The 26202-nt window shown below is 38.6% G+C and overlaps 1 protein-coding gene across 2 annotated transcripts in view; it reads left to right on the top strand.

The window, feature by feature from the left end:
- The first annotated feature begins 3874 nt into the window (after nt 1-3874).
- luzp2 (leucine zipper protein 2) overlaps nt 3875-26202 on the top strand; it is a 66905-nt gene continuing 44577 nt past the window's right edge. The window contains exon 1 of one of the 2 annotated variants that reach the window (XM_026999581.2): nt 3875-4182. In XM_026999581.2, the coding sequence (XP_026855382.1) occupies nt 4121-4182 (62 nt within the window). In that variant the 5' untranslated portion in view covers nt 3875-4120. The remainder of the gene's footprint in view (nt 4183-26202) is intronic. The other variant, XM_026999580.2, reaches the window with a different exon arrangement.

The raw sequence follows: 26202 nt of genomic DNA, 5'->3' as shown, positions 1-26202 counted from the left end.
GTTCCATTTGTAGTGAATACATTGTTTGATTTGTTTGCCTATTGGTTGACACTAATCACTTTCTCTTTAATCTTCTGTAATGATTAGAGCCCTTTATATCTGATTTGCTTTTTGGATTGCAGATCTCAGATCTCAGATAATAAATATTAGCTAAAACTAAATAAGTAGTATATGTCTTCTAATTCCACATTTATTATAATGTGTTGGTGATGTTCAATCCCATGCATATGTGATGAACCCACAGCATGCAGCAAGAAGCCTCTATGTACAACTCTGCACATGGCAAAATTGCGTACTTCTTGTTTTCTGTGGCTAGGATGAATGGTTGTGTCGGAAGGCTGCCTCTGAGGGTTGGGAGGGGAGTATGAGTAATTGTGGGGAGGCAAAGCTGCCCGCAGTTGAGCCAGCTCTCTACCAAAAGGGGTTATTGGTTCAAGCTTCAGCCTGAAGCTTATTGTAGGTTCATGTCACCTATATTAGACAGAGTAGTTGAGAACTAAGGAAACTGGAATGTAGAATATGCATTAATATAAATGGCTTCATTTTACCATCTCAAATGGCTGGTTGTGATTCAATTTTGATACAACAGATGCACAGGTAACTTCAATGCATAAACGATCGATAAATAGTAACATTTCTCATAGCTGCAATAGTGGAAATAATTTAATTTGCATTCCATGTGCATGGATCATTGACTTTTTCTTAGTAATGAATTATTAATCTTCTCATGGACAGGGATGCATGTAATTTTACAACAAAACAGTGAGTAATAATTCTGAATTGTGCAGTAAGAAGAGTAATTGGTTTCTAATTGGTGCTTGTTTTCTGCAATTAATATTATAGGTACATTGAACCCTTCAATAGCTTATGTTTATGTATCTGAAATGAATATAATTTAATTAGTTAACTGATTTATTCATTTGAAACCGTCACTGACACTGATGTGTCAGAATTGCTGTTAACACAGCTGTTTTCATGGTGGTGGTTTGTTTTGACAGCATTTACAGATCCCATTGCCCAAGCTTTTGTCACATCTCCCCCCTTTTCCACTGTGGTTACCATGACATTTTGTTTGTTTGTTTTTTTTTGTTTTTTTTGATATAGTTCCTGCTCACTTTATGTATATCCCCAAGATATATATATATATATATATATATATATATAATTTGCAATTTACTTACACTACCTAGCCTCTATGGTTCTCTGTGTCTTGACTTCACAATGTGTCATGTCCTTATGTTGTCTGGTATTGTTTCATGTCTCCCGGCTACCAGACATCGGATTATGATTTCCGCAATTGCATCATGCCTTTCCTTTTTTTAAATCTCTTTGAACAGTACGTTCACTAATATCTATCTCACAAGTAGCATCTTACCTTCTCCACCTCTTGTCAGGACAAGGCAAGTTTTACATGCCATCGTTTTGTTGTTACATTTTGTGTACATTTTGAGTGTGCCCAATTCAAATGAGTTCTGACACGTCTAGGTCAGGAAATGGACCTTAACCAAACAGAGGTAAGAGAAACTTTCGAAATACTTGTCACAAAATGTAGTGTAAGTGACACACACACACACACACACACTATATATATATATATATATATATATATATATATATATATATATATATATATATATATAGAGGATATATATATATATCCTCTATTTTTTTTACATTTTCTTGTTCAGGACCACGATTGAGAGAAAAAGAACTGAAAGCAGAAAAGGGTGGATGGACTATCATCTTTTGTGTTTGTTTTTGTGCAGCCTATGGAAGAGCACATTCTGTCATTGATGATTGGGTTATCATTGTCAGAGAACTGCTATGGGGAAAACAAGCTGTACCACAAGCCTCTTTCTGTCCTTTTTTATATTTTACATATTTCAAATTTGCAGCATGATCATCTATAGCAATGTCAAACCTTCTAAAAAGTCCAGCAAACAAAAGAGATTAACATTTCATTTGAAGAAAAATGTTTGTTTCAAATCTGTCAAATAGCCTCAGATAGTATTACAGTCATTTAGATCCTGTCCATCCATTGTTTTAAATGTCCATTGGTTTAGATGCATGTTAATGCAGGCTTTGTTTCTTAAGATTTTAAGAAGCATCACAAGCATCTTAAAAACAGGAAGCATTTTTGAGCTTCAAAGGTTTCCCATTATTTATTGTTTCCTAATGTGCATCACCAAACCAGCTTCAGCATTTATATCATGTATAATTCTGTCTGAGAGGCAATTGCTGACCAAGTGTTAAGTGATCTTTGCCTAAGTGAATTACCAACAAAACCCAACTTAAAGGTCCTCAGAGAGAAGCGCAAACAGTTCACAGTTTTCTTTGCAAACACAGTTTGAAACCGAGTACCATTTAATCATTTTTGGTCTGAAAAATCAAATGTCGTGGATTTCATTTTGCTTTGTTATTTATTTTAGATTACTTGATCATTTAGCCAGTGTGCATTTCACAGGCACTGCCACAACAGATATTTACTTGGAATGAACCACTCATATTTTGTAAGTTCTACTATGTACAGTGCTGATTTCCTCTTCTTGCTGACCACAGTTAGGTGGCCCGTGGCTCAGTCAGAATGACTGTCTTGAGATTTGATTGAGACAGATTAGAGCAGACTGAAGAGAATACTCAGTGCACTACCTCAGTGCCATGGGCCAGAAAAGCTTTCCATCCAAGCCCCTCCCTGAAGTGGCAATGTGTAGAATAGTTAGTTTTAAAATGAGATGCAAAAGGCAATGAGTCACAAGGGCATATGTGCAGAGGGGAGAATACAGAGACAATAGACTGCACACTCTGTTAGTGGCCTAATAAAAGGAATGTATCATGCTTTTATTACATGACCTCCATTTCACATGCAGTCTTCTACCATTTCTGCTGCTCTGATCATACAATACTCAGAAATGGACATCTGTCCATGCCCCAAGGCAGCATTACCACTATATCTGTTATTCTCTTTGTAGACAAAAAAAAACAAAAAACGGAAAAGATTTTGTTGACACTAAGTTTGTTTTTAATGCCCTAAGGAAAAAAAGAGACTGGGGAAGAGGGAAGAGTAACCATAACAACAGAAAAATGAATAACAATGCATAAGCTTTCAGAGACCCACTAACAAAGAGAAAATCGCTCTGTTATAAATTTGCAGACAGATGTCATGGCATAATCAAATGGAAATAACTCTCGATGAAGAGATATGGTGTTGTGTGAAAATGCTTTTTTGTATGGATATGTGTGTCCCAGTTCAATCAAGAGTAATTTGATACATTTTGCTTGTTCTCATATTCAGTACATTATTTTACTGTGCTTAAAGCTATTTGCGCTGCAGTATTATTATATAGATATATTTTTTTCTGCAATTAAACCAATTTGAATCTTAAAATGACCAAAAGAACTCCAAACAACGTTTGCCTTTCAAAGAAGGGATTTCTGGACCGGCTATTAGGGACAAGATAAAAATAAAGTGAGGGAAATTGATGACTATTAAATGTATCATTGTCTACTTATACACCTAATCCCACAATATGAGTAAGAGAACTAAGAAATGTCATATCAATTACTCTTATTGGCAACAGAAAATAACATGTCAAACTAATGAACCTTCCATCAGAGCATAATCGCCTGGGAGATTGATTCATTTAGTGTTTGCGGAGTGACCCTGTGTGGTTGGTGCCCAGATAATCGCCCTGCCCTCTCTCGGGGCTGGCGGTAATGTTGCAGACAGATTGATATCATGGGGAATTGCATCACCAGGGATTCATCTCACTATAAGAGAAAGAAAAAGCACGAGAGCCACTGGCTGAATTGGCGCTGACATCACTTCGCAACCTCAAATCATCCTCCGATCTTCCTCCCAGATCCTCGCCCCCACCTGTCCCTAACCATTAATAAATCTGTCCGTGTTTATTTAAAGCCAAACAGCCTTCGTCTCACACTCTCAGTCACACACACACACAGCTCACAGCTGCAACTGACCGCCACGGCGTGTGCGCCCGAGTTACCGCGCGTGTGCGCAAGGGAAAGTGTGCGAGCGAGCAAAGGATAAGGAGACAGAAGGAGGGAGAGGAAAGCGAGCGATCGAGAAACGAGAAAGAGACGCGGAGTGCAAGACAAAGCTATGAAATTCATCGGAGCGGTTTACGTCCTACTTCTCCTCCCTGCTTTATGCTTCAACAGCGGGTAAGCGCAAAATCAAAGCGAAAACGTTCATCTTTACCACCTTTAGTTGTTTTTTTATTTATTTATTTATTTATTTATTTTATATCGGTCACGCAATGGCCAGCGCAACATATTCGTATGTGATAGCAAAAAGCTCTATTAGACTAGGCATAGCTCAGACTGTGTGCTACCGGATTGTAATCCGGTTTGGGGAGAGACAGAAGAGACAGGGAGGAATAGGGGAAAGGCGGGTTATCGGCTCAACTTTTCTCCACGAAAACACGAAAGAGATGTTCTTTTTTCATCCAGCGCTGAGACTGATTGAAATGTAGCTGTGGCGTTTGGCTCGGGTGAAACTGCACCAAGTCGTGGAAGTGAGCAAGTTTTGTCTCAACTGGAGCACTGGCATGTCAGTGTGTTGCAGCGGTTCCTTTCTCTCTCTCTCTCTCTCTCTCTCTCTCTCTCTCTCTCTCTCTCTCTCTCTCTCTCTCTCTCTCTCTCCGTGTGTGTGTGTGTGTGTGTGTGCGCGTGCGTGTGTGCGCGCGTGCGTATGTGTACGTGCGCATACAATAATGCAGCACAGACGACTCAGAGGAAAGAGGATAAGGTGTATGGAATAACGAGTCTTGCAAAATAAAGGTATTTTAATGGATTAGTGGTTATTTAAGAGGATAAAATCATGCTTTCTTTTCATCTTTTATACCAGCGTCGTCTTACTTCAAGAGTTTGGCGCGAAGAAAAAGTCAATTATTAGGTAGTTGAAAAGAGTTTATCATTGTCTTCTTTGTTATCTTCAGGAATATTCTAGCCTAATGTACCAGGTCAAAAGAGTGAAATTCTGTTCAGTACATTAGTCCAAGAAGTAGGATATCTATTTTTTTAATGCAAACATTTACACACACACACACACACACACACACACACACACACACACACACACACACACACACAGAGCGAGAGAGAGAATGAGTTTCATATCTTGTTCTTTACTATTCTTAAGATGAAAAAACTTAATTCTAATAATTTACAATGCAAGTAATCTTTGAAGCAATTCAAAATGTAATTAGCAAAGACAGTAACTACAGTAAACAAGAACTAAGGAAGAGTAAATTCCTCTTTCTAACACAGAATAGCTAATAACTGGATCATTTACCTTTATACCTTCATTAAATCTGTCTGTATGGTGGCAGTTATTGTTTTGGTTTACAGTTCATGTAATAATAATGTATACACACTGAAGGTCACCCACTGGGTATGAGATATAAGATTCCTGGGAGTAACTAATTCAAGTTGTAGAGGTAGTCAACATTTCAGTGTCATACACAAGGGGGTCTAAAGAAACATAACGTTTGGGACAGAGGTCCTTCATCAACTCTTCAAACAAAGTTCTTAAAATTTTTACTACCTCTCTCTCTCTCCCACCTCTCTCTCTCTCTCTGCTAGATCCCTATAAATATATTAGTAAAACCTAATTAAGACCATGCCTCTATGGAACATTTTATTCTTAGTATTCTAAGGGGTATGGTGAAGCATGCTGATTACTGAGAATAATGCACTTCCTACCTCAGAACCCCTACCTCACTATGCAGGGGGTGGCTTGAATAAGGCTTAGCGAACATTTGACTGTGCTAGTTAATGCGTGATAGCTAGCTTTGATGGTAATGGGGCACTCCAGTTGAAAAGCAATCAATGACCACATGCAGTCTTAAAGCATGGCATGAAATCTCATTGACCATTTTACAGGTAACTGCTGGCTGAAACCTACTGTTTCTCTGGAAACCTTGTGTACTTCACTGCAATTATGAATATTTTTCTCTATCGATCTCTCTCTCTCTCTCTCTCTCTATATATATATATATCTATATATATATATATATATATATATATATATATATATATATATATATATATATATATATATAGATATATATAGCTATATATATAGATAGATAGATAGAGAGAGAGAGAGAGAGAGAGAGAGAGAGAGAGAGAGAGAGAGAGAGAGAGAGACCGTTACCATCAATTACTTATCAAAGAAATGAGTACAACTAAGTGCCCTTAAAACTAGCCCCTTTATGTATGCTGACCTGCCTAGAGTATAAACTGGCAATTTACAACCAGAAGATTTTGGGTTCAGCTTTGAGACTGACCTTTAGTTGAACATGGATTCAGCTGTCAAGCCTTTACATTTCCACATGCATGCTTGCAGCATCTCTCTCCTGAGATCCAAAACTTCTCTCTGACTACAGCTTTGATTCAGGGAACTCGAGGCAGCCTCCTGCCTTCACATGATCAGAAAAGAACCTGAAGTGAAATAGGTATACAAGTCTTAAAAGTAGAGATTATGAGATGCTGCTGCATAGTAATACATATCAGGTGTATGTTGGAAAAAAATATCAAGATGAATCAAGCATTGGGACATCATACTGCTTAATTTCTCTACATAATACAATATGTTATTGCTAATCCACTATATTCTGGTGATAATAATATTGTATTAGAAATTGACAGACATGGCACTCATTGCTGCAGTGACGGATGCCACTATGGTCAACTGAGCAGGTGTTTTAAGACCTTAGCTATTAATAGTAAATCTTAATATCCTTGACAACGACAGTAATACTTACCTGCTGTGCAACCTCTGCAATGTGATGGGATTCTGTTCTGCCTTTGGATAAATAATGACCTTGGATTGATGCTTTATCGTTGTTATGGCAACTGAATTTATTTAGTTGTTTAGAATGATGATTACTGTCAGTGATACTACTTTTGTAATGTTTCAGTTATCCTGCAGGCATATTTTGAGCTTTATATATAATTTATATTATAATTATAATTTAAATTCTAATTTAAAAACTGGCTATGACTCCTTTGAGGCATTTCGAACACTAAGCCTTTTGAAGATGAATTTAAGTTTATTTTGGATGTTTTTTTTACAATGTATGGAACCCCACTGTAATAGTTTTCTGTACTTTTTTCCACTGAAAGTTTATATAGTTGGACCTTATTCCCCATTTTATTAGTTAGACAAGTAAACAACTCAGACTGGCCAGGTGAAAGTACTGTAGTGATTGAAACAATTGGGCTGAGACAAATTGATTCCATACTTTAAAGGATGCTTGTTTTCTTAGATTTTCAAGCACAACTTTTTGTGCCCATGTCCTGAACCCTGGTTGTGAAGGAGGGGGTTACTGTAGCAGTATATGACTCACAGGCACAGGTATAACAGAGAAATGACTTGTATTTCTCGCCAACTTATTTTTTTTTTTTTAAAGTTAGAACCTTTATGTGCTACACCATTGTACAATGTTTTAAACGAAAAAAAAAGAAAGGAAAGGAAAGGAAGAAATAATTCCTACATCCCATCAGATTTAAATAGTAATTATACAATGACCTTTGGTGAGAGCTTGTTTATGTCTAATGACTGTTTAGTACATTTTTATATGGAGTTAGTTGGAGAATTACTAACTGCATAATTTATTAAACACATCACATATGATACAATATTCAAAAGGGATGCACTAAATTTGCAACAGGATTTGAGACTTGCTGTTGAATTCCATTATATCTTTCAAGGCAGCAGGTCAGGTTTTTGGTTTTCACAGTACTTACAACTCTGTTCATCTGTCATATTTTGCAGTGGAGAGCCAGTGGTATCTACCATGCTCTTTGTTGCACTTGGCCATGAGGTCAGTCTTGCTATCATGAAAAGGAAAGTATTTCTTGAATCAAGTCAGTAAAAATAGCGATGGGATGACAAAACATTTTTTAAACCATTTTGTGTGATGTTTAAATAAATTCAGTACAAAACAAGTTTTATATTTTGATGGGGGAAATCTTACTACTGAACAAGGCTACCAAAAGCTTTTCTCGTATAAGAAGCTTCAACCTAAGGGTCTAAGCCTGGTCTTCTGAAGCTCTTCATGTGACTTCAGTGGGGTCATATCTGCTCATGACATGGGCTGAGTTATAGTACAGCCATTGTTTGTTGATTTTTATGTGCACCATTGTTTTTGTTTGTTTGTTTGTTTGTTTTTGCCAATCTTTAGCTTAATGTATTTTGAACTTAAAGGTAATTCCCGTATTTAACGAAACAGTTTTGTTGCTACCAGACAACCTTAGTGCTGGATGATCACTGAAATACATTATTGGAATATGGATATACCTTATCATTTGTTTTAGCTGTGTGTTTTAAATTAGACTAAGTAAAATAACATAAAAAACAATGTAGAGTCTGATGCCAACAAAAGGTTAGGCCTTTCATGTAGTTTGCAACAGTGAGTGTTCATAACAACAAAAAAGGAAGGCTTTTGGAACACTACTTTGGTAAAGGGGTCAAAGGTAAAGGGGTCCTGTCAATGGTAAAGGGATCTTGCTTTTGAAAGTGAGTAGCATAAAGACTAGCTATTAGCCAATTCTTAATGTAGTCAGTTCCGCCCCGATTGCATAGAAATGCCAAGGGAATTTGTAGTCTGCCTATGCTCATGTTTATGAAGCCTGCTGCCACTACAACACAAGTCATACCACACTGTGGAGTGCACCAGTGTATTTGAAAAGAGAGTCTAATCACTCTGTTCTGTTACATCACCATGCAGATGACTGATTGGCTTGCGCTTTGCTTAGCAATGATAGACAGAGCAAATCTGCCACCCTTCCTTCCCAACAGCTCTGTCAAGGACAGCGTATGACCGTATGTCCCAGCCATACGACTAATCCCTGCACTACTAAAGCCAGGTGTCAGTTCATGATAACACAGATAAATATTATAGAAGCATATTTTTAATACTGCTGTGACAGGTGCAGGAGGTAAATTTTTTTCACCCCATAAATTCAGGCTCAGCTACATCGTACGGGTTAAACCTCTGAAATCTTAAACTGCCCTAAAATGTCTTCCTTGTTATAATCTTTTCTGACCAGCAGCTTCACACATCTTGTTGTGAACAGACCCAGAGTCTGTGAAGCTGGTTATATCTCACCTCTGGATGTGAGGCTGTGCAGAGCTCCACACACAGAGGGGTTGGAGCTGAGCCAGAGTCGGAGGAAGAAGTGGCCAAGCATGGACTCACACACAATGCCTGGCATGGGCATCATCTTCTTTTTATTTGTTTTTCTCCCACTTTGTTTTGGTTTACCATTGCAAGTTTATAATAGTATTTGATCATACATAAGAATTTAGTAGGTTAATTAATGTATTAAAAAGCAAAGTGGGATGCATTTTCCATTAACATCCATCATATTTCAAGCGGTATTTAGTATTTTGATGTATTTAAATTTGCTGGAAATATTTTCTGATAAGTGGAGAAAAAAAAAGAATTAATTGGCCTACATATAAAACAATAAATAAAATAAATAAAAACATACTATATGAAATAGACTATAGCATGTTAAAGTTCAGACTGTCATGTTTAGAAGAAAGCACAAATGCTTTGATTAAAACAATGTAATGATCATAATAGAATACATTCCTAGTTTGATGAGCTTCCTGTAAGAATATGAGTGCAAGAGGTTAGGTTGGACTTAAACTAGGTGGAAGACTGTGATTTCCTCTTCACATGGGCTGTGAGTGTTAATTGAAATTCGAAGGGCACACTGTAATTAGAAAACCGTGGCAACACCTTTGACCACCGCACAGTCACATAGTGAATTAAAAACAAACAAAACCTTGGGTTGTCATGACAAATTTGAAACTAATTAAAGGGTTTGAAGGTCCATGATGACAATAATAGCCTAGGTTCTGCTAATGTAGTGTCATCTTTTGTAAATGTCAATATTTCCACTGGTTCTTTTAATTAATTAAACTTTTAACTCTGCATTCTCATTGGTTATTGCAATTAACATTTGTCAGGCACTCTGAAATGGAGTGCAATTCACACACTCAGCTATCCTCTTTTTTGTCACTTGGCCCACATTGATGATGTTGACATGCGTGCCAGTATGTTGAAATATGAATGAGCACTATGTAGAATCTCCAGTCATATTTATTGCAGGAGCCATAAAGCCAGATCAATATACATTATAGTGTGGGATTGTGTTCTCGTTGCTGCTCTGTATAATAAAGACTCTAATAGGATTTCAAGGAAAATAGAAATAAATAGCCCACAGGGACTGAGAGAGGAGGGACATGGGGATTTGTGGGGGAAGGAGATTCGTCTTCCTGGCTTTGTAAGTTTGGAGCTCTGCATTAAACAAGCTTCTATTGAAAGAGCCAGAGAGCGACCTCAGAGCGGGGACTTTGCCTAAAGTTAATACCATTGAGCAGCAAGCAGTGTGAAGTAGAGAAATCAGGAGGTATGCAGTGTTTATGTTACTTAGACATCAAGCCATGGTGGTTAAATGTGCTTTACGATGCTGCGGTCCTGTCAACCCCTGCAAATAAATTGAACTGGCAAAGAAATTCTTGACACAAAAACCTCTGGAACTCTGTGACTCTCTCCAAAAAAACTGAAATAGGAGCCAATATTCTGGTTGTTGAAATCTGCCACAAAATTATGGGGCTGGGGCTTTGTATATATGGGGCTTATACATCATTATCGAACCTTTTTCTGGCTAATGATGATACTTTGCCTCTGTACTTTTTAGCACCCTGTAAAATTGCCCTACTCTGGATGCTGGACTACTGATTTACCATTCAATCTGAGCTCTAAAGAAAAACCTTTAAGAGTCTTTTATAGCTAGATATTATCTCAGATAATACTCAGATATTTAAAAATTACAGAGGATTTAAGAAAGATACAATGAAAACAACCCCCCCCCCCAAAAAAAACCCCCAAAAAACAAAAACAAAACATAACTATAACAAAATAATTTATGTTTTTTGAAACCTTTGTGGGACATTTCAGATAATTTCAGAATCTTTTTCACTGACATGAAAAAGAAACCACTTTGTGGCAACACTTGAACTGAAAGCACACAAAATGGTGCACAGGGTGTTGTACTTATACTTGAGTATGGTTTAAAAGGTTGTTTTGTCACTTTTACAGTAACCCTTGATCTGTCTGACATTGGGCTTTTATTGAGGTGAAATGTGAAATGACTCCATCAGTACATACAGCAAAATGCTATGGCTGTATCTGACAGTGTATTACTATATATTGAATCAGATTTAGCAGGTTTTTGACTAAATTCCAACAAAACATTTGATGTTATGATTACAAGGATTTGTAGGAACTTCTTGAACAGCATATACAACTTGCTGTACTGATTCAGTTTTTCAAACTACTCCATAAGAGAACCAAACAAAGTTTTATGCATTTGATTCTTCAGCCAAAGTTGGTATACTCTGCAAGCAGGCTACTCCTGCAGTATCTCACATGTATGGTTTCACATCACTTTGTCCATGTAACAGCTACTTTGTATGACTAAGATAGAAGTTATATTTAAACAAAAGGCCTTATAGGAGTCTAGCTTTTACATTCACAATTGACTTTAATTGATAATGCATATGATATAACCTCAATATTTTGCCAGTCAATGCCATACAGGCCAATTGTAATAACAGTGAAAAAAACACAATAAATAACAGACACTCTTGCCATTCCAAATAGCCGCAAACATTCACAAAATGGCTGCTTACAATGCCATGGCTTTTGGGAGTCACATTTGTTTACAGACTACACGAATGTCACGAGTATGATTGAGTTCGAAGAACTACTGGGTGGTGAATGAAAGAATCATTAGTGAATGAGAATCATGAAAATAGGGAGTCGGAGGGCGGGGCAGAATTTGCGCAGACACACTGCATCTACCTGCTAAATGAGATCAGCACACGTAGCAGAGTTGAGCTGTGATGGGGAAACCAAAAACAGCCGGGGCACGGCTGTGATGGAATTGCAGGTGATGGAAACATTAAGATTCAAATATTAATATACAGCCTTAACAGCATTTGAAGTGCCTCACACACACACACACACACACACACACACACACACACACACACACACACACACATATATATATATATATTGCTTATAGCTTACCAAGTTTGTTTTTGTGCATAGATGAAAATATTTTTTTATTTGTTCATGCTGGAAAATCAGTTCAATCTTCAATCTCAATCTCACTTAAGAGCTGCTCAGAAAAGAGAATAATTCGCCTCACACATCACTAGCGGGTATAGAATATTTCAGAGAAAAAGAAAAGTAACCTTGAATCTCCTTAGAGAGAAAAGTAACTGTCACTCAGATCTGTGTCTCCCTGCAGTCTTTGGAAGCTGACGTTTGGAAGGACAAGGCCATAAGTGAGTGTGTGTGTGAGTGTTTATGTTTGGTGACTTAGGGGGATGAGAGGCTTGCAGCTACGTGCTCTGGTCGTTAGTTATTTTTACTCCAACATCAATCATGTCATCAACCTTGATGGAGACTGAGAGTGCAGAAGAGCCTTTTTTGGTGAATTGAGGATGACACCTAATGACATTCACACTGACAAGAGAGTTGTTTGGAAAGATGCTTCTTGGTTTTCCTCTGAGAAGTGCACTTCCTTTCAAACCTATGCACATACACACATGTGCACGCACACACACACACGCACGCACACACACACATGCACACTAGCACACACACACACACACACACACACACACACACACACAGAGTGTCAGATTGACAGTGACTAACAATTACTTCAGATAAAAGGGTTTCACTTCAAAATGTCAGGCAATGTCCAAATATTTTCAAGTATTTGTTTATAATGCATCAGAAGAGGTCTGAAAACCTAAGCTCACACAGACAAATGGCAGAACAACTATTACTCTCAAGATATCTGGTCCTGTTTAGCTGTCTTGTTTTTGTTAAGACGTTTCTTTCGCATGCCTTCCAGGCTTAAATGACAAAGTTACTACTCACATATAGACCAGTAGATATGATCTACTCGTTCATAAATACTTTCCTATTTAGCTACTGATTCAGGCGTGCTGTTCTTATAGTCAGCTCTCCTTACAGTGATCTGAAGTATGCACAAAGCTAACATGGTTAGTGGAATCCTGTACTAACAATAGAGCAATACCTACTATGAAGTTGGTAGAGATGATTATACTTTTGAACCCACCTTTTTCTGCACTGAACTACCACAAAGAGCACTAGTCATCTTGCATCACTTCCTTCCTCTCCCACTCTGAGTGTTGCTGCCAGTTCTGAATGCCTAAATAATAGAGGAGCAGAGAGATGGTGGGAGCAGTACTGAGCAGTGCAGCGGCGTATCTTGGGAGCCACCGTCTTGTCCGCTGACGCTCCAAATCACAGTCGAGTCTCTCCTGGCCCTGGCTGGTCTATGTCTTCCTCTTCTTCTAATGGTCTGTAATTGTTCCCCCATGGAACAGTGGGCAAAGCATGGTGGGGTGCAACTCGCAGGTAATTAGGGAGATTAAAGACCACAGAAAGTGACTGGGTGGGATGGGCCTGGCCAAAGGAAGAGAGCAGAAATCATGCTTGCTGTGACTTGCCACCTGGAGGCAGGGGTAAGGCAAGTCTCCTCAGCTGCTGCATTTCAAATTTAGGTTCAGATTCAAAACTTTCCATTTGGTATGTGGGTAGGGATGGGGCCCCCTGTGCCCTGGAGGAGCACAGGCACATCGCTGGTCAGGATGGGGTCAGCTTTAGCCGCAGGGGGTGTGGATGCCTTGTGTTTCACATCTCTTATCGATAAATGAAGTTCATACACTGGTCAAGGTAGAGCATGCATGTCAAAAGGTGTATTTCAGTCCTGTGACTGTGGCAGTCTTCACTTTTTGTGTACAATTTTACTAGCAATTTCATAAAGTTTCATTGATAAGTTTGATATTATCTTTAACATAATAATGTTAGAATGTCTATTTTAAAATTTGCACATTCAGACTCAGTGTGGTGTTTGGTGAATTGTACACCCAGGTATAAGTTCCATATATATGGCAGGGCTATTTCCATGGTAGAGATAGCTTTCAGGGAATGCAATCTTGTATATCTGCTATGTGTTGAGTGACAAAGACCGAAAAGTGTAGTGACAGGGAAAATTGATTTAGGTGTCATCTATTGTCATGGGCCCCTGCTGTCGTCCCACTAGCTGGCTTGTTTTGGGGCTTATGTTAACCCCTAAATGCCTCAAGCTCAGAGTTTACCTTCTCTTTCATTGTATTTCATTTGAGAAATGTCATATCTGTTCCCTCTTCCACTCGCCTACGTGAATCTGAATCCGTTATCAGAGTACCTGCACACAGCACATGGACTGGGCATGGTATTTTTATCTAATCTTCCTCTCTGAGCATATTCTGAGTCTGCCTCCATCTTCGCTGACAAGAGAGCGGTTTACATTAGCGCTGTATCTTGCTGCCAGTTTGCAGTGTTTTGCCCTTACACATCTTTCTGATAACTCCCCCCTTCCTGGTGAATGTGTGTGCGTGTGTGTGTGTGTGTATTGGCCAAGAGGGAGCATTTTGTGGCCAATGCTTCTTGAACAAAAGTTTATTAAAAAAATATCAACCAATAATACTTCAGTAGTAGATTGTCTTTAGGGCCAATATTTAATTTCTTCAGGCTTTCTCATTTTCCCCTGTTACACCAGATCTGAGGAGTTCCCAGCTCTTTTTTCACCTGCCACTCTAATCTCTGAATTCACTTCAAAGTGGCCTCCTTCGTTTATTCTCTGTAAACAAAAAACACACAGCATAGATGTGCCAAACAGCAGCAAGATCAACTTGCTCTAAATCTGTTGTTCATAACGGAAGCACAGACTTCAATGTGCTGGAAGAGAGCAGCTTCCTGCTCCAGGAGCGAATGTGGTATTTGTGTTGCTGTGCGGAAGCAAGCTCCTCAGGTTGGCCTGGAGCATCATGGGAGGAAGGAGCAGGACAAGCCACTGGCTTCATGCTCGCTGCATCTGTTCCGCAGCTCACACACGCATAATGGGTTTGGAGAGCAAAACAGGTTAGAGTCCTTAGAGTGAACAAGACCTTTGAGGTACTGTTTCTTTGTCTCTCTTTCTCTGTCACTCTTCATTCCTGTCTATCTTAAACTCTCTGTCTCACGTCGCATCTCTGCCTCTCTGCCTGCTTGCTTTGTCTGTTACCTGTGGTACCTGTGTGATGTCCCATACTGTGCTCCTATATACCAATGAGTGGGTTCTATTTATTTATTTATTTATTTATTTATTTATTTGCATTTTGAGATGAGAGGTAGAAGAGGAACATGTCAGGTGTTAATAGAAATGCATTCAGGCATGTCTACTTTTTGTAATGGTCTTATCTTAGGGATTATTTTCACCATGTAGAGTGTGGCCAGAAAACTGCCTGCAAGTAGTAGCAAAATGTAAATATGAAAGTCATCCACACTCCATATACACAAGTGTGTGTCCATGATGGTTATGAGTGTGTGTGTACATGGGTACAAATTATGAGTATATACCTGTGTGTTTTTGTGTTTGTCTCATTCATATTTCTTCCGTAAAGTCATTTATTACAAAGCCATATGTGCCTCTGATTCCTATCCCGCGTATGTGTGTTTATGCATACACGTTTATAACAGTGTGTGCACCAAGGCCAGCAGGGGCTCAGGGTTTCTAAAGGGCACGTCATGGTGCTGTTGTGTTAGTGTGCGTGTATGAGTAAAGTGGCGGGAGGCTGTTGCTGTGCTGAAGTCCACAGCTCCCATTTGCCTGGCCTGTCTCTCTGCCATTGCGCTTGGCTGATCTCACTGGCTGTGACGGCACTGACAGGATGACAGCGGGGTGCACCAGACCGAATGGCAATGTGGGAGAGTGCAGGTTCAGGAGGAACCTGCTGCACACACACACACACACACACACACACACACACACACACACACACACATGTGCGTGCACACACACAAAGATACTCAAACATGTCTGTAGGAGCCCCTTAGCTGCATAGAACCATGCTCCCATTTGCATCTTCATATACTTCCCATCTTCAGAAGTAGGGCTTGTTCTGTCTTTTTGTGTAAGGCACAACAGGAAATAGTAAAGAACTGCAAAGATTTTTTCAGTATTTGTGAAAAAGTTATTATTTGTTATTATATTGTTATTAAAATCATTAGAATTATAATTAGTATTATTATATCTGTTATCACATTCTGTTCCTGGTGGCTTAGCACTAAAAGCTGGCACGTAACCTGTGATGCTGACTATTTTTCAATGGACAAAACCTTGCAAAGTATGTAAATGGGGATATTATTATTATTATTATTATTATTATAATTATTATACATATTTCACATGTTGGGAAAGCTTACCCATGTCCACAACTGTATATCCAAACAGAAGTCAATTTAGAATATATCACACCAGTTGTGGTTGTTACTTGCAGAATGTGGGTGACATTTAATGGTCAGTTTAACTATACCTAGCTAGCATTGTGAATTCCTACCAGTGCTCATCTGCAGGGTATGTGAGGTGTTGCTAAAGCAGTATTGTGCCAAAATAAGCTATAGCATTTTTACAAGTAATTGATAGACAGCCATGTAGATATGGCCCAGACTGTGGCAGTGGCCTTGTTAGGCTGTCAGAAGACTGCCTGGAGGTGTGAAGAGAGAGTGAGAGTGCGTGTTTCAGGTGCGCTCCGCTGTCTGGGCCCCAAGCGCCATGGGACCTAATATCCCAAGCTTGGGCCAATGCATTTCATAGTACGCTTAAGTAGCTGTGACCAATACATGCTTCAGTACCATGAACACACTCCCACTTGCCACATGTATGCGTAAGCATGCATGCACATGTGCAAATACACAAATATACACGTTTACATATTAATGTTCTTTCTGTTTCTTTACATTTCTGTATCTTTTCTGCACCTTTGTATATTGCAGCAGTGAAAATGCACACGTCCTCTTGTTCACCACATGGCTGAACTAGTATGTCACCCACCCTTGTGCGTTTGTGCACATCCTTGTGCTTTACTGGGCTGTGATGTTTGCATCTCATTACAGTTTGTGCCAGTCTGGGCAGAGGGCTATTTGCTGTGCATGTGTGCATGCGCCCAGTCACACATATCGCTTTCCATCTTTTTCTCTTCCTCTCTGTTTCTCCCCCTTCTCTCTCTCGCTCTCTCTCCCTCCTACTCTCACCTTTGCTGTCTTGCGTGCAGTACAGAGGCTTGCTCTACATTGGTTCATTTCAATGTCTAGTCCCCAAGTACAGTCTGTGGCTGCAGCGGGTACCCTGAAGGCCACAGAGGCTGGATAATGCTCCCAAACATGACAGCCATGACCCTGCCTGTATGGTATGGTAAAAGATGGGATCTTTGGCCACATAACATGTTTTTTTTCATACATTCCTGCTTGTCTGCTTAGGGCCACCAAGGTGCAAGCTTTTGTGATATAGTGGCTCATAAAGAGAAAGTTAACCCATCCAAGACACCATAATAAATTTTAGATCCTTATTACGCCATGGATACCTGGAGTGGTGTGTGTAGGATGGTGAGAGTAAAGTGTTAACATCTTAATGAACCATGACAGAAGTGCAATTTACATGCACAGGAGCATAACGCCAGATGTTCGAGTGCTTGTTTCAGCCTTAAGAACCGGAGAGTGAAAAGATGGTTTAAATTTAAATAGAAGACACTTGTTAATTTATTTATCTATGTATCGAGCACACTTATTAAGAGGTGAGCCTAAGCAACCATTCTGTGTTTTGTCTGCAAAGCATATGTGTTCAGTTTTCTCTGTTTATACTTATCCTCATGGATGGAACAACATTCTTTATTTGACTTGCCATTAACCCTTGTTTAAGTTAATGTAATCACTTTAAAACTGGCCTAAAATGAAATCAGTTTGTGAAATGTTTATTGAATGTTGGCACAATTTCAAACTTCAGGAACATCGGAGATTTCAACACATTGTACACATCCAAAACTGAGCACCATTTAAACCATGTAAAAAAAAAAGGTCGGCTTCAAAACAATTTTTAGTTCATTCTAGTTCCACTGCTTAAATGTAGCCATTTGCATTAGGTGGATTTACCCTTCCCCAGCAAGCCCACTGTGCCCACTAGAGAACATAATGATGCCTAGACAGAGCCTGTAGCTGGCTGCTTTGTGTTTTTTCAGTAAGATTATAAAAGGTAAATGGAAATGGGAACCATTTAGTGTATCATACCTATCGTGTACCTATAGTATTTCTGAATAAAACAGTATTCAGTGATGAAACTGAGCACCATATTGACTCATGCTGAAGCTGACCCTGATCATCTGCCCAGACCTCTGGTGCATGCAGGGGCTGAGCAAAGTTGCTATAAATCAGAGGGTGTGTGACAGGCGTAGCCCTAAGAAACTCTACAACAGCTTTAATCTTAACAATTGTTGTTGTTAATCCCTGTTGCAGTTTATAGGCTACCTTCTTTCCTTATAGCCACTGGATATACCACATTGCCAGCATATGTAAGTTCTCTAGGATTGCTGTAGATATTTTCAAAACTAGCAAACTTAATTTCAAACTTTTTAAATAATCACCATGAAAGCAATTACATATAATCTAGTTGCATAGCTAAAGGTGTAATAGGTAATTGCAAGGTAATTCTGCAATTTATGCACATTAAGGGCTTCTTAAGACTTATCCACATGGGATCATTACTGGAGTTAGTTTATTGTCAGTACTTTGTGAATGTATATAACTCAGTAATTGATGTCCTAGGTAAATTTTGCTGAGGACAATTAGGTCACTCTTTTAATTACGCTGACATTCCAGTCCTGAGTGAATACATCCTCTATAACTTCTGATGATATATGATGCTTATACATTCTAAATGATGCACATCATGTTCCCAGAATGAATGTTATGCTACATTAACAGACAGCTGCAACAGCACTAGGATTTTGGAGTCTTTCAAATCCACTAAATTTTACCAAGACAGTAATCTCATCTGAATAGAGCAGCAATGCTGGTAATAATTACCCATGTCTGTAATAATTTCAGAGGACCCCAGTAATTGCAGGCAAATAAGACTTTGCTTTTTAAGGCTAAGTATCAAGGTACTTAACACATCTAAGCCCAAAATAGACCATATTGAAAACACCCTCAAATTATATGATAAAAAGGATCTAAAAATAGCTATTGAGCCTTGTGCCTCAGTTGCCACAAACTGAAATATAAAAAACAAGCTTTAATTTGAACTTAAAAAAAAAAAAAAAACATAATAAAGTCTACATTAAGAAAGAGCTGATTTTGATTTGTTTTTTTATCACCAAATGTTCAAATCAATGTAAACCAATCAAGAGTTTTGTGAATTTCCAGAGAACAAGTTGTGGGAAGAAACCAGCAGTCATGATCAAGACATCACAAATACATCAACAACAATGTGCTGCATGACCTGTTTAGAAAGTGAGTTCACTTAGAGAAGAGGATAAATTGGAGAAAGCTGCTGTCTGTAAAGTTTAAAGCCAGCGAGCTTTTACACTGTTCCAGTTATTCAGTTGCAGCCAGATTAGCTATATGTGAACTTATTTATCCAGAAAACACACTTAGATTTGGATAAACAATGTGCAATCAGCTTTCTTGGCAATACACCTTTTTCATGCCCCAGGCTGACCTCTTCATGCTATGTTTAGTCCCTGTGGATCTGTAGGCTCATGTTGTGTAAAATATTTACTCTGTATTGACCCACAAGATATGTGAAATCCTGTAGCATTGCTTTGTTTGCTCTGTGTGAGCATGAGAAGTTCCAGGATATTTATCTCTAAGCAGCTCTGCACAGTCATTTGAACAGGCAATCATAAAAAAGCAATAGGCTGGTGAAACAAAGGCTGGAGGCCTTGGGAGGCTCTACACCTGTATAAAAAAATGAAATGCAATGACGTTCCTTCATGTAAACTGAATATAGCATGCTTCCCTAGAGCATGCCCAAACTGTCAGTGTCCCTGTTTTAATGGTCTTTTCTAGTTTCTAGCCATAATTAGATTGGTAGTGGTGGTGAGGGTGAAACGCTATACTGAGCTTTTCCCAGTTGAGTTGTATCTTACTTGCATTTTTAGGGACATTGTCTTTTTTTATCAATGAAAATATTTAATGCAAACATTTTTTTCATTGAGTCCAGTATAGTTTGAAAGCTTTCAAAGTAAAGCAGTAATATTAACACTTGTTTGTGATAACTGTATTCTCCAGCTGCAGTGGGAACTTATCATTTGAAGAGATAAATACACCAGGACCTTTGTTAAGAACACCTTGGTGATACGCAGTTAGAGTCTATTGCCCATCTGTTGCCATCATTTCATTATGGTCTGTTTTATGTTTTTGTGTAATGGAACACTCTCAACCTAGCAATTACATATGTGACCAACACCCCAATACCTGACACAGCATATCAGAACAACACCCACTTCTGTGTTGGAAATTGTAATATCCTGTCAGCAATGGTCCTGTGGTCTGATACTAATTAGTGATTATGATGAGGGACAAATTCTCCATGGCAATACTCTGTGATTGTACAATTGTACAATTGCATAATTTATAAGATGGTGTGCCTAAAGTGTGACCAATGAATGTAGGTAAAAGGTAGGTCTGATAAAGGATCTAGTGAATAAAAATTTCACATTATGGGGAGAGATGCTCATTTTTGAACCAAGTATGGTAATTAAACATTTTTAAGTATAAGGTTTAGCCTTTGTTTATATCTACATGCCCCGAGGACTACTGTGGGGATAGGGCAAAAACACTTTCATGTAGTTGACAGCACATTGAGGGATCAGGGGAGGGAAGATCCATCCAATACACCCAGAGAGCAAGAACAAAGATTCTCTATGGACTCCTGTTGAGGGATGGCTCTGGCATTACAAGGGATCAAACCAACCCAATGATAGCCCAATGATAGGGCTAGCAATTAGACTACTGAGCCACTCAGGAGCTCACTTTTTAAAATCTGAGCAAAATTTGAGCAAGAAAGATTATCTCTCTACATTGGTTAGTGTTGAACAAGGACCTTTGCACTCTTGCTACAAATGTGAAAGGTAGCCACAGCCTTGCTGGACTTATTGAATATGTGTGTACAATCAGACAAGCAATCCATCGTAAAAAGTCACTGGTTACAACAAAATCTTCACAGGGGAAAACCTAAGAGCCTCTGCACTTAAAATATGTAAATAAAATAATACTAATAATAATAAAAAAAACAACAACATTTGCATAGAGTAATTAATTTGGTCACAAGTTCTATCATTGAAACGAGGGCAAAAAGTTTGGGGCAGTAACTAGAAAGTTTGTCTAAAGATTTTTTTCCTCATTAGTATTCAAGACATAAATAAAACGCATCAAACAAGCACAGCATGGAGGCTTTGGCAGTGTCTATCATTTCACTGGTACAAGGTTAGAGCTCCATTTTTTTGTAGATCTTCTCTTTGTATATGGAGAGAGATGACACATACCACCCACATAACCAACTCTGGCTTTTAAACCAATGAATGACAAGTGACAAAGCAAGAAGAAAATATTTAATGCTTTCATGTCAGCTCAAGTGGCAAAATCCCAGAGCTGCAGAAGAAGTATTCTAAAAGAAAAGCTAAACTTGCTTGCTACCTAAACATCTCTGCAAATCCTATTTGCTATATACTACTTCCACCTCTGCCTTTGTGAGTTATTTCTGGCATCTCACTCTTCTTAATATGGCTTAACTGGCTTGTCGAGGTAAAACTACATTACATTTTAATTTTTACATTTTTTAAATATACAAAAACATCTAGCAAACACAAACATATTCAATATTGTGTCTGTGATTGTTAATAGCTCCTTGGACACATTTAAAAGAGCAGAATTTTGTGTGTCTTGGGACAAAACAGCTTTCCACTACATTAAAGTTGGCATAATTTCTCCCCATTGCTTGTGACAAGAAACAAAAAATGGATAAAGGAGGTAATTAAAATGAGACAGAAGCAAAGAAATTTAAAAGCTTTCAAAATCAGATTACAATTTGGAATGGCTGACGATAGAGCAAAGAAGAGAAGAATGACTATTTGTGTTGCCACTCCTGCATTATATAAAGGCGTAAGGGATGGCAACATGCCATTATATAATCTCACCATCCCACAAAATGAGATTCTATTGAATCAGACAATCGGGCTTCCTGATTAAAACTGAAAGATACCTCTGTCAGACAGGAATGTAATAAAATTAAATTTAGCATCACATAAAGTGTTATCTCGTGAAGTGCCACTTTTCATTGTTGCAGCTCTGAAAGGATCTTTCAATGATTTGCAGCAGAGAGTTGCAGAAGGGCTTGATGCGAACGTGACTCTGAGCTGGGACAGAAGTTACTGTGGGGGGCACGAGGGTGTTCCCCTAGTACTTTCTGAAAAGGGCAATTCAGTCTAAAGGACTGTTTAAAAGTTATCTTTTAAGTCTAGAGGTCTGAATATAGGGTAATAGGTATAGAAATGTATAGTAATTGTGCACCTAAAAGGTGTTTTTCCTTTGTAAACATGGCCATTTATTTCACATTTGTGACCACTGTCATTGTTTCACCAGCACAGGTACATGTTACAAGTTTGTTCCAAGCCTACCAAAAATTGTACAAATACACAGACACCACACAAACATTTAGCTTTTTTGTCACAGTATCTCATTTCAATTAATCAAATATCGTGCCTAACCTTAAATGAGGTAATTTAGAAATTTGTTTTCATTTTGGTTAATTAAATCAAGTTTCATAGCGTTGCAGTGGGTGTCTATATCAAGAAGTAGTTATTTCATTAAGTGACAGAGAACCCGTGTAATGCATAATACAACCTACATCGCCTCCAGTACTTTTGAGGGAAAACATTAGATTTCTAGTATAGAGCCTGCCAACAGTGTGAATCCCATTAACCTAATGGACAGCTTTAATAATAAAGCATTACCTCCTTGTAGACCTGATTACCAATGATTGCACATTTGCAGGGAACTGCCTGTCCAAGGTACCACCATGCACAGCAAAACTCCTTGAACAACTTTATTTTCTCACCACCCATTGTAGGACTGGAGGAGACATTAAGCACATCAGTAAAGATTAAAAGGAAACAACATGTTCCAGAGTCTGGATGGGGTATAAACAGGCAGACATATGTGTTCCTTGGTAGGGACGCAGAAAGGTTGATTCACACCAGTTTCTGGCTCAGCAGGTGGGCGAACTTCACAGGTACTGCCTGCAGAAAGAAGGGCACCACAGCAAACGCCACACCACCAGCGGCCAATGGGAGAGTAATCTGGAAACAGTGGGAGCTGCAGTCAGTTCTGATGTGTGCTGCACTCTGTACAGGTTGCTATCCTCTTAGTGCTACTAGCATAGCTGGCATATGTCTGCTTCCAATAGAGGTCAAATTCATTTATGTTTTCATATCAAAAAATTAAACTGATCTTAATCAAAGAAGTAATGAAAACCTTTGATGTAATTAGTATTATGTCAAATGTCAATGTGCCCTTTCATGAAGATGGTATAATGTGGATGACATATATTTTGTTCTGCCGTTTACAATTCTCTTTCACTCTTGCCTGAATTGTTCTAAAATTTGTGGTTTGTTTGTTGCTCATAATGATTGACAAGGACCAGAGGATGAATTCATGTCCCTTCGAGGCTGCATTTGAGGCAAGTCAACCTGAGCTCCTTTTCTTTTCTTTTCTTTTCTTTTTTCTTTTTGCATCCTGTTGCCAGATTTAATGTGACAGTAGGCTCCCAGGGGCCCATCGATTCAATCAACACTGAAGGGGCTTGAATTACATATTTATATTTTAAGAAAATGCACCCCCTCAGATGCTGTCATGGAAGATGGGCTGATCAAGAAGCCCTGTATCCTCTGGGCAGAAGTTGTCCTATGCATCTCACCTGAGGTTTGGGATTTTTGGTGACAAACACAAAATGTCAGTTCTGCTCAGCTTTCCGTGCTGTTTTTGGCCACAGGCAGAGCTTAGTCTTGGATTCAGTTATGCAGTTGGTGGAGATATGCTCAATGTTTAAAATGTGTTCTGAAAATCCCTCTCGAGGTTTGACACAAAACAGTGACTACATCTTTCAGTACAATTTGGACCATATTTTAAAAACCTGTTGTCTTCTTCAAATGGCCAGTTAAGGGAAGGCAAAGCAAGCTATCATGTCTTTATACTTGTCAAAATAAGATCAGTTCTTTCCCAATATTCTGGTTTTACTATGTGGTCCTTGATGTTTTTCTTTCCTTTTCCTGCAGTACATATTTTTCATCCACCTCTCAGGGAGCAGATTATCCACCTTGATACCTGCCCATCTGTGGGTATCCACAGGTAGCTGTAGGCCTGCCAATGGAAACTCTACCTCAGGTGCCAGCTTTCAGGTGCACTGCTATGAGTTAAGCTGTTTTAAGGTTATTCAAAGCTTGTTTTCAAAGCCTGGCCAGATTTCAGTTTGATTACATGGAGTGATCCAAGGTAGGATGTACTGAAAGATGGGAAAATATGATGAATTTCAGAATTTCAGATGAATTTCAGATTAAAATTCCTATGTCACAGACTTTGGTAAGGTTCTGGTGCAGTCTTAATATAAGACGATCTTTGTCTTTTTTGAGATATTAATGTACAGTGATATGAGTCTGATGAATTTGTGATACTAGATGGCAAAAGGGACAGAAAGCTATTCATCTGATATATAAAGTATTTAGATACAGAACCAGTACTTCTGATTCTCTGCATTTTTACTGGACCTGCACAATGTTATGACCTGTGTCAATGTTGTAAAGGGTTGTGTGCATTTTGTTAAGAGGCCATGATACCATTCGTATGTGTATTGAATGTAGTCAGCAAAACTGTACCCACACATCAGAAACAAGGTGAAGAAACTCTGCCCTTTGTGATACAATTGTCCCAAAGCTATAGTGCTGATGATGCACACTGACCCAGAAAATGGACAGGGTTAGACGGCAGCTTTAGCCTCAGAATCTCCAACAGTCAAGGGACCAATTTTGACAACAATATTTCTGTTGTCCCTTCAGCTTTCCTCTGGGGTTTCTTTAAAGGAATACAGTTCTGCAGCTCAAACAGAAAAAAAAGATGCTATCGCAGATAATATAACAAAGCATCTTCATCTATCTCCTGAAACACTGCACTGCTGACCTCTGCTTTAATGCTGAACCTTACGGCTGGACCTCCAGTAGATTTGTCATGCATGGCATGAAGCAAAGCTACATAGATTTCGTGTGCTGCTGCCTGTGAAAGGCATTTTGGAGGGCTTACTGTGAGAAACAGCAAAAATACATGAGTGCGAATGAATATTTCTGGTTGTATTGTGTGACAGTCAACATGTTGAAAAACTATTTTTCTAATACAGTCTATGTATTACAACAAGAACAAGCAGAATAATAACAATGGCCCAGTATTAAACTGTGGGCTTTGCCTTGATAGCAAGGGATTGTGAGAGCCAATTGAGTCACACTTGATAACAGAAAGGAGAAAGGCACACTTAGGACAGCTAACTACATTTACCCAGCATTTTGCCAGGGTAATTTCTCCATACTGACCTAAATAGTCTTTGCTAGCTCATTCATTCGTTTGTTTGATTAATTTATTCATGCATTTAACATTTTGTGTATGGAAGTTTAAAAAATGGACACGCACACACACACACACACACACACACACACACACATATATATATATATATATATATATATATACACACACATACACAGAGGTCCTTCTTCAGCTATGCAAACAAAGTGCTTCTAGCATATATATATATATATATATATATATATATGTGTGTGTGTGTGTGTGTGTGTGTGTGTGTGTGTGTGTGTGTGTGTGTGTGTGTGTGTGTGTGTGTGTGTAATTCCATTATTCTATAATTCCTTAAGTTATTATATCAAATGTCATTTCTATGACACATGGCAATTGATCGCTCAGAAAAGGTAAATAATGTGCATTATGAACCTTGCTTTTATAGGTGGTATAGAATAGCAGCTAGTTCAATGATGAGCATCCAGTACCATTCTCTACAATAAATACTACCTGCAGTGTTACACAGATTGCAGCAATAACTAATGAAGAGCTCACGTAAAGTCTGTCTGCAAAATACCCTTGCTCCTTTACCGGATGACCCTGCAGCTCCATCTCAGACATAAATGTCAGTCAGCAGAGGTGA

The sequence above is a fragment of the Electrophorus electricus genome, chromosome 4 (genome assembly GCF_013358815.1).
Source record: "Electrophorus electricus isolate fEleEle1 chromosome 4, fEleEle1.pri, whole genome shotgun sequence".
Taxonomy (NCBI): domain Eukaryota; kingdom Metazoa; phylum Chordata; class Actinopteri; order Gymnotiformes; family Gymnotidae; genus Electrophorus; species Electrophorus electricus.
The sequence above is the reverse complement of the archived record's forward strand: the minus strand, read 5'-3'. Positions and strand labels throughout refer to the sequence as shown.